This window comes from Coffea arabica, chromosome 5e, assembly GCF_036785885.1.
Source record: "Coffea arabica cultivar ET-39 chromosome 5e, Coffea Arabica ET-39 HiFi, whole genome shotgun sequence".
NCBI classification, from domain to species: Eukaryota; Viridiplantae; Streptophyta; class Magnoliopsida; order Gentianales; family Rubiaceae; genus Coffea; species Coffea arabica.
In genome coordinates, this window is record NC_092318.1 from 12,482,007 (window position 1) to 12,496,711 (window position 14,705).

General features: G+C 41.2%; 2 protein-coding genes across 2 annotated transcripts; both read right to left on the minus strand.

Annotated features, from left to right (window-relative positions):
- Positions 1-791: 791 nt before the first annotated feature.
- On the minus strand, positions 792-5,215 carry LOC113743845 (uncharacterized). Its single transcript, XM_072049568.1, has 4 exons — positions 4,936-5,215; positions 4,210-4,889; positions 3,957-4,098; positions 792-3,694 (listed from the first exon to the last, which is right to left on the minus strand). The coding sequence occupies exons 1-4, from the start codon at positions 5,213-5,215 to the stop codon at positions 792-794; spliced, it is 4,005 nt and encodes a 1,334-aa protein (XP_071905669.1).
- A 101-nt stretch (positions 5,216-5,316) lies between these two features.
- On the minus strand, positions 5,317-6,366 carry LOC140006897 (uncharacterized). Its single transcript, XM_072049569.1, has one exon. It carries the CDS (start codon positions 6,364-6,366, stop codon positions 5,317-5,319), a length of 1,050 nt encoding a protein of 349 aa, XP_071905670.1.
- Between the last annotated feature and the right edge of the window lie 8,339 nt (positions 6,367-14,705).

Here is a 14,705-nt window from a genome sequence, read left to right on the forward strand (position 1 = left end):
TCACCATAAAAACTGAAATTTATCATAACACTACTTCAACCTATGAAATTTCTCACAAAACTACATATTTAACAACTCTAATCCACCAATTTACAATTATTAAGAGCAAAGAGGGATTTCTAGACAAGTTACCTTGGAACCTTAAGAAAGATGGTAGTTTAGGGTTTCTTCTTCCAAAATCACTCCCCCAAAAGCTCTAAACCTTCTTAGTGAGTAACTTTTATGGAGTAGTTTGCAATTTTAACGGTTGGAACTCAAGATTTGAAGAAGAAATTGAAGATGCAAGATGAAGTTTTCTCTCTTTTTTCCTCTCCCTATTTTCGGCCAAGAAGACATGAAAGTGAAGGAAATTTTGGTCAAATTTTGAGGTTTAGTAAAGGTAAGAAACTTGGGTCAAAGTTGGGTAGATTTTCGACAAGTGTCGTCGTAGGATCAAAGCTCAATTTTTTCTTTTTTTTTTCTTTTTCTTTGGTCAAATATTGTGGCTGGTTTAAGAGATATTTTAGAGTTAATTAGCTGAAATAAAAACAAGGATATTAAGGTAATAAAGTAGTGTTCAAATGGTGTACTCACTCGGTAAAAAACGGTATACGTCGGTTCACACCGTTTTCCTTATCTCGCGCGTACTAGAGTTTTCACTCATAATTCACTAATTTATTATTATTACTCTTTTTTTTTTTTTTTAATATAAAGGGGGAAACCCCCGATATTTTATTTATAACAACGGATAAACCCAAGAAGGTGGAAAAATTCCCAACCTTCAAAACATGCCGGATAACTAGGAGCTATACCTACACAGGAAACCTGCGAATGTATGGAAAACCTATCGCATCCAAATTAATCAGCGACCGAACTCTACTTGGAAGCTGCTGAACAAATTGAAAAGTAACATATGGACTCTCCCGAGATAACGCTGCTAAGCTATCTGCCATGGCATTCGCCTCACGATGAATATGTGTAATAGACCCCTTCACCTTGCCCAGTAACAAGCGAAGTTGACTTAAGACGCTGCACAACGGCCACTTACCAACCGATCGATTCTGGACCAACCTTACCAACACTAAGGAATCCACCTCTACCAAAATACCTGACAACCCTGCCCCCATACACCACTGCAGCCCAGAACACAATGCTAAGCCCTCCGCATATACCACTTCATATTCCCCAAATTCCTCATAAAAAGCACCAATCATCTTCCCTTCAGAATCACGTACCACCCCACCACCTTTAGCTAAACCATTGATCACACTTGCATCTGTGTTGAGTTTGAACGACCCTCTAGGCGGCTTCATCCATGATATAGCCTTCAGACAGAAGGATTTGGCTGGCTTGACCCGAAAAAACCGTGCAAAATACGTATCCATATCCCCCTCCAACTGCACTTTGTTTAACATACAAGCCGCCCCCTTAGCAACCAACCACCCATTGGCTTCGAAGATAACTTTGGAATGGACAGGGTGAAGATTTCCAAACCGAGCATCATTTCTACTACGCCATAGAAACCATAACACCACTACCGGTATGACACACCGAACATGATCCAATCGACCATTGCTAGAAGATTGGAACCACACCACTAGCAGTGAAGAAACACATGAGAGTGAACGCCACTGAATTCCGCAAGCCAGAAAGAAATGCTGCCAAACAGCACTTGCTAACCTGCCATGTAAGAAAATATGATTCAAGGATTCCACCGCATTACCACAGCAATCACATTTAGAAACCATGGCCATTCCTCTAGACCGGAGCTTGTCGTCCAGAGGGAGAAAATCAGACAAAACCCTCCAAGCTAAGTACGACATTTTTAACGGGAGTAACGGACACCAAATTCCACGGCAAACCAAAGACGTGTTACGCCGCTGCCGAACCAGTTCCCAGGCTGACGACACTGAAAATGCACCATCAGCGGAAGGAGCCCAAATTAACTCGTCCTTAAGCTTCGGATCAACAAATGTTTGAGAAATAATATTAACAATAGATCGTGGAAGAACCTGGAGGAGACGATCAGTATTCCACCTCGTAGAGGTGTAAAACTCAGCTACCAAAAAGTGAGGAGGCGCACCAGTAACCTGGCTGCTAAGTGGTTCATTGAAAAGCCATCGATCATACCACAAATCGATGAAGCCTTCACCGAGCCGCCAACGAATGTTATCTTCAGTGATAGCCCGCACCAAACAGACCCTCTTCCATGTTGCCGACCCCACAGCAGCCGAAGCCAAACCTGGATGTTGCTCGCCAATGTACTTACGGTGCATAAATCTGGCCCAAGGAGAGCTCTTTTGACGTATTGTCCACCATAATTTCATTGCAAAAGCCCTCTCCAAATCCAAAAGAGACCGAAACCCCAATCCCCCTTCTTCAACTGGAAAACAGACTTTTTCCCAAGAGGACCAATGAATCCTCCTACCATCCTTGCCATCCCATAAAAAGGCGTTAAACAGCTTGCCCAATCTAATAAAGACCCCCTTAGGCGGTTTAGTAACCTGCAGGAGGTAAAGAGGCATAGAACTCAACACATGACGAATCAATATGAGCTTCCCCCCAGCAGACAGAAACCGGGAACTCCAATGGTGAAGCTTTGCTCTCACGGAGGCAATTACTCCATCAAATAAGATAGCTTTGCTACGGCCAAGAGAAAGCGGGACTCCCAAATATTTGACAGGCCAAGGCTGACCTTGAAACCCCGTTTCTTGCTGAATTAATTGGATAATCTCCGAAGAGAGCTTCGACGAACACAGAAAGCGACTCTTAGAGAGATTAATTTTTTGGCCAGAGAGAGCTTGATAGTCGTGTAAACAGGACGAGACCGCCTGTAAGCATTCAGTCGATGCCCGGGTGAAAATAATCACGTCATCGGCAAACGCAAGAAACGGGACCATCCCTCCCTTAGACAAAAATCTAAACGCTGGATTGCTAGAAAACAGCCGCTGAAGACCCCTTCCAAGAAATTCCGAGACAAAAAGGAAAAGAGTGGACGATAACGGATCCCCCTGGCGAACCCCTCTAGTCGACTTGAAAAAGCCGGTGAGCTCCCCATTAACCAGGACAGAAAACCAGACGTTGGATACTAACCGAAAAACCAGATCCACTACCTCTTCTTTAAAACCAAATTCTCGCAGCATATATAACAAAAACCCCCAATCCACCCTGTCATACGCCTTCTCCATATCCAACTTCAAGATTACATTAGGGTGACGCAGCTTTTTGTCCAAATCCAGAATCAATTCCTGAGCTAGCAAAACATTATCTTGTATTCCCCTGCCCGGAATAAAACCAGTCTGAAACTCTAAAATCAACCTAGGAAGGAGCTGGTTGATACGGGTGGACAAAACCTTAGAAATGATCTTGGCACTAACATTAGCTAAACTTATTGGTCGAAAATCTTTCCACCCACATGCGCCTTCCCTCTTGGGGAGTAAAATGATCGTCGTACTGGAAAATCCGCGTGGCATTGTGGCACCAGCAAAAAAATCCTGCACCCCGTCCATGAAGTCATCTCTTATACACTCCCAACAACTTTGATAAAAACCCCCGCCAAACCCATCAGGCCCCGCAGCGCTCTGAGGGTCCATTGAGCACACTACAGTATAAACCTCATCCACCGATGGAGATTTCAGCAGCATGTCATTCTCTTCTGGCGTAAGCTTAGGCAGCTCAAGTGAAGGCCTGCTCCCTGAACTAACATCGCGGTCGGCTGTGAACAAAGAGGAGAAAAAATCAGACGCTGACAGTTTAATATCCTCGATATTATCAAGCCAACTGTCCCCGGTGCCCCTAATCCGTGCAATAAAATTAGAGCTGCGTTTCTGCTTAACCGTTGCATGGAAAAAAAGAGGTATTCGCGTCGCCCTCTTTGATCCATTTGATCGCTGCCTTCTGTCTCCAGAATTCACATTCTAAGGCTAGCTCCCGAGAATGGAGTGCCCGTGCCTCATGTACTGCCGACCTAGACAAACCGTCCCTATTTTGATCATACAACAATTCCTTGGCCAATAGATTATCCGCTGCCACTTTGACCCGTTGAGAGACATTCCCAAAAACATCCACATTCCATCCAGCTAAAACTCGCTTAACCACCTTCAACTTATTAAAAAATTTCTACATTCCAATTCCAGGAACAGGCTGAGCCCAAGCAGACGTAACTGTTTGTTGAAAAGTAGGATGACTCCGCCAAACATTAAGAAAGCGAAAGGACGACCGCCGCCTTGCCATGCTGCCCCCCTTAACCAGCAACGGACAATGATCAGATCGCCCTCGCTGAAGATGAGCAACTCGAGTCAGCTCAATAGAAGACAGCCAACCAGCATTAACGACCGCTCGATCAAGCCGCTGCCACATACGCCCATTAGTCCATGTGTAGGCAGACCCATCAAACTGTACCGGAAATAGTCCACTCCGATTTAATGCAGAGTTAAATTCTTCCAGGTCACGAATATTCGGGGCTGAACCTCCAATCCTTTCCTCCACAGAAGAAATAACATTGTAATCCCCTACGGCCATCCATGGGAGTGTAACAGACGTTGAAAAATGCTCCAGAGCCTCCCATAACTGTCGCCTACCAATTCTGTTACACCTCGCGTAAACAGCCGAAATAAAAATGGAAGAACCAGAGGGGAAAGACACATGTATATGGACCACCTGATCCGCAGCTTCTACAAAAGAATATCGCGCATCTGAACACCAGAAAATCCAAATTTTGTTGTGCAAGAAGGACTGTGCAAAATCAAAACCCAAGAATAGCTGCACACTATCCAAATGGGAGACATTAGCTAATGGCTCCAATAGGATCAGTAAACGAATATCGTTTGATCTACAAGCGCTACGAATGTGCCTCAACGACTCCTTATTCGCAGCACCCCGAATGTTCCACACTATAAACTTAATCGGATCTAACATTATGAGACCGAAGGTTATAAGGAGCAGATGAAGGCTTACCGTCTCTTTTTCTGGTCTGCCTACCACGAGTCTTGTGACTTTGAACCAAATTTTGCAGCAATTGTGTGTCTGTATCATCCAGAAGAGCTCCAGGGACAACCGGGTCATCGCTTAACTTAGATGCTGCAATTCTGCTGGCCAGCCGATCCCTAAAATTTTTTAACTCATCCAAAGAGATACCTTTCAACCCTAACTGTCCCTCAGAGTTATAGCGCACTAGACGAGCATGACCTTCATGCCGTCGAGGAGAAAGGGAACAAGCCCGCTCGCGCTGCGGCATTGAAGGCACAGATTTAGTCAACAAAATATCATCTCGGCCGAAAGAAGGAATTGTGTCCGATAAAGCTTTAACCGGAGAGGAAGAATCCGGAGGAAAACAAGTCAGTACTGAGAGATCATTCTGTGTATTCGCAGCACCCCCCGATATGAATCAGGGAGAACGGGATCCTGAGCATGAACAGTAGTCTGTGTAGGATTACCCCTAACAGGGTTAGACGAAGATGAAGGGATAACAGTAATAGAGAAATCTGCAGTGGGATTACTGCTTTCGCGCACTTGTACCCTTGGGGCTGCCACAACCCCCGAATCCACCACAGGAGGAGATTCATCGACAGCCGGTCCTCCCTTCGGTTGAAAGACTTGCCTGCCTTGAGACGGAACTGATGGTCTAGCGCGTCGCACAGGCCGCAATTCCGGATGCTTCTGATGACAGGTACTTTCGACATGACCAATGGACGAGCAAAAAACGCAGTACAAAGGATATTCTTCATACTCAATCTTCTGCCAAAAACCCCACTGATCATCCCCTATCCAAATCCTGGATCTTGGAGAATTCAATATATCAACTTCCAACAATATTCGCGCTACAGACGGACGCTTCAGCGCAGCCGTAGCTTCATCCACCTTTAATGGTCGGCCCAGTAAGTTACCCAGCTTAAGCAGAAACTGCTTTTCAAAAAACGGCAATGGAAGACCTGGGAAATTGACCCAAACTGGTGCGATGGACGACTCTGCTCCCGGCTTAAAATCGATTGTCCATTTCGACAGGGACATATGGAATTTGCCGATGTACCAAGACTTTCGACACCAGAGTCTGGTGTAATCCTCCTCCACGGAAGGTCGTAAGAGAATATGCTTGGAATCTAATAACCCTATCGGACACTCACCCTTCAGCCCCAAAGAAACAATAAATTTGTGAATAATCTCCATGGAAGGGCGACCAAATGCAAACCTGCCAACCAGTGCATTAGAATAAGGTGCCGCTATCTGTAACATATCTTGACGGGAGATCACCAACGAAGGCTCCCCCTTGTAAGTACTGAGATGGCCAATGCCAGAGGACGAAGAAGACGGAGATTGAGCCAGAATGGAGGCAAACGTCTTCGAAGGACGAACAAGAAGCGGCGCCTCCCCATGCTGGGGAGCCGCCATGAAACCCTACTAACCTTGCAAAGCCCGAAAATGGTGAGGAAGCCCGATTCTAGAGAGAAAGCCCAAATTCGTTTTTCTTATTATTACTTCTAATCACACACTTTTTATTATCTAAAACTCAATTTTAACCACCAAATTTAGTACACACACCTCACCAAGTGATCACACGGCCAAAATACGTGAAAACCCTAATTTACCCGAACTATAAAACTAAGGGTAAATCCCTTAAATCTCTTATTCATTACAATTATTGAGGGCGTAAATGAGTAGTAAAACTATCATAAAGTAATTGAGTCAAAATAAAAGGGAATTTTAGTCAAATTTTTGTATTTACTAGAAGTAAGAACGTCTTGGTCAAAAGCCACCATCCATTGGTTTCGCGACAAATAGTGCACTAGGGTTTATTGTCATCCTTTTGGCTACCAATGATTAATTTACCTAGTTAACCTCTAATGATCCCCGAGCGCCTTGTAAAAATAATATTCCTTAATACAACATGTGACAGCCCCACATCCCCCTAAGGCGAACCAGAGGGTTCGGCGGACCGTCTGCCCAGCTCTCGCCGGGACTCAGTCGTTCACTACATTCCTCAAATGAATTACAATATAAATCTCAAATATTACAACAAATGTTCCAACAATTACATGTCATAAGCGAAGCGGAAACAATTCCCAACTAAACATAAAATGAATCCAAATCCAAATTGTACAAAATATAGGCCGTCCATTCACGTGAATAAGCACAAAAAGTCCTTCCTTCGCCTTGAGCCCTGTGGAGGGGAATAAAATATTTTTGGGGTGAGCTAGAAGCTCAGCGAGTAACCAGTAAAATCAGTAATCAAATCGGTTTCACAATAGTTCATTTCAATGATGTCATAAATCAATGATAAGTCCAGAAACAATTACAACATTTACAATACATTAAATATGGAGTATCAATAATTCAAGAAATATTTACAATGGAAAGCGATAGTAACATTCATGAAAAGGATACGTTCGTTCTCCTGTCATTCCCCTTTCCTTCATTCATTTGAAAATGCATTTTTCTTTTATCAATAAAACCCTCGTTCGTTCGTTCATTCGTTCATTTCATTCACCCTCTCCTGGACGTTGTCCAGGCTCCACCAACCTCCACCAACCTACAAAGGTAATACTCGAGTATACCAAAACGTTCACCCAGGTCACCATATCGCCCGACCGAGTCCGCTTCTGGCTCGAGTCGATCGGTAACAAGGGGCAGTGGCCAGTTGTGACAGCCCCACCTTACCCTAAGGCGAACCAAAGGGTTTGGCGGACCGCCTGCCCAGCTCTCGCCAGGACTAACGGTTCGGTATAGAACGAACTAATACATCCCGAAACTTACCAACGCGGGTAAACAAATCAAAATGTTAAAATTACAAAAAAAATAAAATCGAAGTCGGCTATGAATAGTAACCGACCCGTCAGAACCCAACCAAATACCAAGCAAACATTCCAATCTTGAAACTTAGCATTTACAAGCCAAAGTGGCATACAAAAGTATTCAAAAGTGGATACATGTCTGGTTTGCCAAATCAAAAGGAAAACAGTTCCCAAAAGTACATTTAGGATTTTAATACATGAGCTATACAAAAGATATGTTCAACTAGCTCAATTTGGCAGCCATTTGTCAAATCCAGTCCAAAAGTATTTATTTTCCTGTAAGGAAAACAAAAAGGAACAGAAAGGGGTGAGCTTGCGCTCAATGAGGTACCAAAAATATAGCAGAAAAATCATGGCATTTCACACTTAACAAATCAGATACACATGCCAGATGTATAGTAAAGTAACTAATGATTCACATAGGAAGGATACAGGTGGCTCTCAGGAGCCAGCTTTCCAGCGCAGTACTTGATCCAAGCCGGTTGACTCTCTGTCAACGTATATAGAACCAACGTCCGTAGACCCCACTTTACACCGAATCCCGTTCACCAAACACCCCTTTACCGGGCCCGCTCACCGCAAACGAACAGAAATGGTAATACTTGAGTATACCGGAATCAAGGGTCTCAATACCCAAAGATCCCAAAACAGACTACCGTGGTTCGTTATCTAATCGTCCAGGCCCTTGCCGGCCCGACTCGAAAAACTTAGCCACAGGATTTGAGCTCATAGGTCACAGAAATCTGAACAGATGCAGACACAGATAACAGATTCAAATTTTGCATAGTAAATTGGCATATGAACAGACAAGAGAACGAGTGTGATAAAGTACACCCTCGTCTCAAACAAATTAAACAGATTGCAGAGCAGAAATCAAGTTAAACAGCAATGGAGGGGAGTGGTACACTCACCGATTCAAGTACAGATACCTCAAAAGTTTTCACTTCGGATTGGCTTTAATCGCCAAGAAAGCCTAAAATAATCAAAATAAACCAATTGAAGGTTTCATATCCAAAATCGAGTGAACGGAATGCACAAGTGAGGCTCGCCTACACGTCGTACGCCTTGCCAAATAAATAGTAATGCAAGGGTGGAAAACATGATTTTCTTGGAAACGAAAAGGTAACATGAAGACCTAAGCGCAAACAACCCAAAAGCCCTTCGCTCAAATCACAAGTAAATCCAACTAGCCTTTAAGTAAAATTTCGGCAGCATATCCCTTGTGTTTACCTATTTTCCAGCCATCATGGCTTCATTAATTCCTCAAATCAGTCTCAACATCTCACACAAAAGTCATCTCATTTCCCAAAAGCCGTTCACTAGGCTCAAAGTAGTACAAGTACAAAAGTTAGCTAGGAAATGACCGGAATGAAAATAATCCCTAAAACATGCAAACAAATACAAGGAGACTCGATAACGAGTCATAAACCAATGCCAAATATGACCCCAATAGGGTTCCATAAACATATACAAACATTAAAGAAACCAGAAAATTCGAACATGCAATTAACTTTGGCCCTGCAAAAAAAACAGGTTTTGACTTTACTTTGCGGTAATAGCACCAAATGCACTACAATTATCGGATGAGGGTACAAGACCCACCATTTCGAAGCTAAAAGACAGGGCTACAACTTCACAGAAGGTCACTCAACCCAGTTTTGAGTGGAAACAGGTCAAAAATGCAAGATACGTCATCAACAACGTAAAACAGATTCACCAAAACGCATTCTAGCGGAAACATCATAACTCAGGCTCTACAAGTCCAAATCCAGAAATTCCAAAACCAGCTGAAAGCTAAGAAACAGGGATAAATTTCATAAGAAGGTCTCAACAACCAATTCGGAAGCAATTCCAGCCAAAACAACCAATTACAGTCGCAAATCCCAATTTCGGGTAAAACCAGAACAGCAATAGTAATTTCGACTTTTCTCAGTCTACGCTACTCCGATTGACCTGAAATTTTGTAGGCACCTCTAAAATGTTATTCCCTACAACTTTCATGTTTTAAGCCAAGGCCAATTCGGCCTCTATCTAGGACCAAAAATTTCGGACAGAATGAAGAACCAAGAACCCTAATTTTCCAGAATTTCTTCCAAAACAGAAATTGATTGCAATTGTCCACTTTTTCCACCTTCTAGATGCCTTATATACCATTTCCAATCATCATATATAGCCACACAATCATGTTCATATGAAAACAGAAAATCCCCAAAAATAATAAAAGTTCATCAATTCAACCACAACTCAAGATATAACCCATAAATTTGCATCTTATACAACCACTAAGCATGATTTAAGCATCAAATAAGGGAGGAGGGTGGTTCTTCATGACTTACCTTTAAAACAAGAGAGAGAGAGCTATGGGTCACCTCAACCTTCCAAATAACTTCACCAATCACCTCAAAATCACTAAGTGAAGAGGTTTTATGGAACAAAAGTAAGACTAAGTAGTTGTTTTGATGATTTGGAGCAAGATGAAATCAAGAACTTGTGGAGTTTTTTTCTTCTTCTTGTCAAGAGAGGTTCGGCCACAAGCTTGGAAGAAATGGAAGATTTTTAGTCAATTTTTGGGTTTATGTAATAAATGGTAAAAGGATAAATAGTAAGTCAAATTGAAGATGGAATCTCTAAGTGACACATGTCACTTTCATTAATTACTTGCCTAACTTTTGTCTCTCTCACACCAACCACTTGGTAACCTCTAAATATCTCATAACACCCGATAAAATAATTCCAGTATCCAAAACTTAACCTAGTTGGCCGAAATTTTCCGAACTTTTCGCACTAGTGGGTCCCACGTCCGGTATACGTTCTTAATTTCTCAAAATCTATTCGATACTAGAAAAATCATCTAAAAACTATATCTGCTCCTTAAAATTATATAAAAAAATTTTCTAATCACGAAAATGCAAAAAACAAGCCTTGAAAAATTCTAAAACCTAGAAAATGAAAATTACGGGTTCTCACACTAGTTCAGCCAAAAGGCTTACATTCATGCGCAACTAGCATTTAATCATTAATCATTGAAAATTTCACATTTATTTAGGTCGAGTGCGATAAAGTACACACTCGCCTAGAAAACTCGTTTTAACAATCATTGAAAGCACTTAACACATTATCAATCCATAATAACAAGCCAATAAGTCAAGGAAATATAACAAACAAGGAACACTCATATGCAAGCATGCATGATATGCAAGAAAACAGTTCAAAAGTAAATAATGCAAGAAAACAGTTCAAAAGTAACTTTGGAAACAGTTTAAAAGTAAATAATGCAGGAAACGGTTCATAAATAACTTTGGAAATAGTTTGAGGTCACTCACCTCAATGGCTCAGAAATCATCCATCATATAACCTTGCCTTGCTCAAATCCAAGTCTTAGATTACAAACTCAATGCAATCAAGTCCTTTCCAAGCTCGGACAGCACTTCCACTAAATTTGCTGACTTTTCCAGCCATCATGGCTTCATTATTTTCTCAGCCAATCCCAAAGTCACACGAAATATAAATTCTTCACAACGGCCGTTCAATAGGCTCCCAATAGTACAAGTACAATTCAAGCTCTAAAATATTCCAATAAGCACAATAAAACTCGATTACAAGTCATAAACCAATTCCAAATACCACCAAAATAGGGCTCCATAAGAATGTATAAGCACTAGAGTAAACCAGGAAAATCCGGAAATGGAGCTAGCTTTAACCCTGAAAAAATAGTTTTTGACGTCATTTTACGGTAATGGCATCAAAGGCGCTACGATTGTCGGATGAAGGTGCAAGACCCACCGTTTCTAAGCTAAGAGATAGGGCTACAATATTACAGAAGGTCACTCAACCCAGTTTCGAGTGTAACAAGGTCAAAAATGCACTCTCCTACTCTAGAACCGCAAAAACAGATTCACAAAACGCATTCTAGCGGAAACATCATAACTCAGGCTCTCCAAGTCCAAATCCAGAAATTCTAAAACCAGCTGAAAGCTAAGAAATAGGGCTACATTTCATCAGAAGGCCTCAACAACCAATTCGGAAGCAATTCCAGCCAAAACAACCAATTACAGGCAAAATTCTTACATTCGGGTAAAACCAGGACAGCAAGGGTAATTTCGACTTTTCTCATTCTACGCTACTCCGATTGACCTGAAATTTCGTAGGCACCTCTAAAATGTCATTCTCTACAACTTTAATGTTTTAATCCAAGGCCAATTCGGCCTCTAACTAGGAGCTACAAAATCGGGCAGAATGTTATTCACAAAAACCCTAACTTGTCACTTTTTCTTCCAAACAGAAATTGGTTGTAATTACCCACTTTTTCCACCTCCTAGAGTCATTATATACCATCTCCTACCATCTCCAATCATCATACATAGCCACAACATACGAATCATATTAAATCAGAAAAATCATTAATAATTATAAAACTTCACCAAATTCAACCAAAATCAAGATATAATCCACAAAATTCCCTCTTAGGCTATCACAAATCTTTACTTTAACATTATCAAGACCAAAGGAAGCATTCCCTAGCTACTCACCTTGAAATGCAAGAAAAGGAACAACTTGGCACCTTATTCCTCCCAACAACTCCACTAATCACCTTACAAGAACTAAACTAAAAGGTTTTATGGAAGGAATTCAAGATTAAACGGTTAGTTTGTGAGATTGGGCAAGATTGGAGCAAGAAACTTGGAAGCTTTTCTTTCTTTTCTTGTAGGAAGAGGTTCGGCCAAGAAGCTTTGAAATTTGGAGAGTTTTTGGTCAATTTTTGGGTTTATGTAGTAAAATGGTAAAAAGATGAATAGTAAGTCAAATGTAGGAATAAATCTCCAAGTGACACATGTCACTTTCATTAATTGTTTGCCTAACGTTTTGTCTCTCTCACACCTATCCACTTGGCAACCTCTAAATATCTCATAACACCCGGTAATTTAATTCCAGTATCCAAAACTTAACCTAGTTGGCCGAATTTTTCCGAACTTTTCGCACTAGTGGGTCCCACGTCCGGTATACACTCTTAATTTCTCAAAAACTACCCGATACTAGAAAAATCATCTTAAAACTATATTTACTCATAAACTTTATCTGGGAAATTTTTCTAATAAAGAAAATGTAGAAAAGGCGGGCGATTAAATAAAATAAACCCTAGAAAATTAGAAAATTTTCAGGTTCTCACACTCATACTTTTCGGGGCGTCACAATCTCCCCTCCTTAAAAAAATGTCGTCCTCGACATTCCATCTTGTACCAATCAAGTCGAGATATCCCGCAAGAATCACTAATATTGCAAACCAAACCCACAGTCCGGCATCCTAAACTTCAAGCCTAGGATACATTACAGAGATATGAAACCTAAGCTCTGATATCAACTGTGACAGCCCCACCTCCCCCTAAGGCGAACCAGAGAGTTCGGCGGACCGCCTGCCCAGCTCTCGTCGGGACTCAGTCATTCACTACATTCCTCAAATGAATTACAATATAAATCTCAAATATTACATCAAATGTTCCAACAATTACATGTCATAAGCGAAGCGGAAACAATTCCCAACTAAACATAAAATGAATCCAAATCCAAATTGTACAAAACATAGGCCGTCCATTCACGTGAATAAGCACAACAAGTCCTTCCTTCGCCTTGAGCCCTGTGGAGGGGAATAAAATATTTTTGGGGTGAGTTAGAAGCTCAGCGAGTAACCAGTAAAATCAGTAATCAAATCGGTTTCATAATAGTTCATTTCAATGATGTCATAAATCAATGATAAGTCTAGAAACAATTACAACATTTACAATACATTAAATATGGAGTATCAATAATTCAAGAAACATTTACAATGGAAAGCGATAGTAACATTCATGAAAAGGATACGTTCGTTCTCCTGTCATTCCCCTTTCCTTCATTCATTTGAAAATGCATTTTTCTTTTATCAATAAAACCCTCGTTCGTTCGTTCATTCGTTCATTTCATTCACCCTCTCCTGGACGTTGTCCAGGCTCCACCAACCTCCACCAACCTACAAAGGTAATACTCGAGTATACCAAAACGTTCACCCAGGTCACCATATCGCCCGACCGAGTCCGCTTTTGGCTCGAGTCGATCGGTAACAAGGGGCAGTGGACAGTTCAGCCAAAAGGCTTACATTCATGCGCAACTAACATTTAATCATTAATCATTGAAAATTTCACATTTATTTAGGTCGAGTGCGATAAAGTACACACTCGCCTAGAAAACTCGTTTTAACAATCATTGAAAGCACTTAACACATTATCAATCCATAATAACAAGCCAATAAGTCAAGGAAATATAACAAACAAGGAACACTCATATGCAAGCATGCATGATATGCAAGAAAACAGTTCAAAAGTAAATAATGCAAGAAAACAGTTCAAAAGTAACTTTGGAAACAGTTTAAAAGTAAATAATGCAGGAAACGGTTCATAAATAATTTTGGAAATAGTTTGAGGTCACTCACCTCAATGGCTCAGAAATCATCCATCATATAACCTTGCCTTGCTCAAATCCAAGTCTTAGATTACAAACTCAATGCAATCAAGTCCTTTCAAAGCTCGGACAGCACTTCCACTAAATTTGCTAACTTTTCCAGCCATCATGGCTTCATTATTTCCTCAGCCAATCCCAAAGTCACACGAAATATAAATTCTTCACAACGGCCGTTCAATAGGCTCCCAATAGTACAAGTACAATTCAAGCTCTAAAATATTCCAATAAGCACAATAAAACTCGATTACAAGTCATAAACCAATTCCAAATACCACCAAAATAGGGCTCCATAAGAATGTATAAGCACTAGAGTAAACCAGGAAAATCCGGAAATGGAGCTAGCTTTAACCCTGAAAAAACAGTTTTTGACGTCATTTTGAGGTAATGGCACCAAAGGCGCTACGATTATCGGATAAAGGTGCAAGACCCACCGTTTCTAAGCTAAGAGAT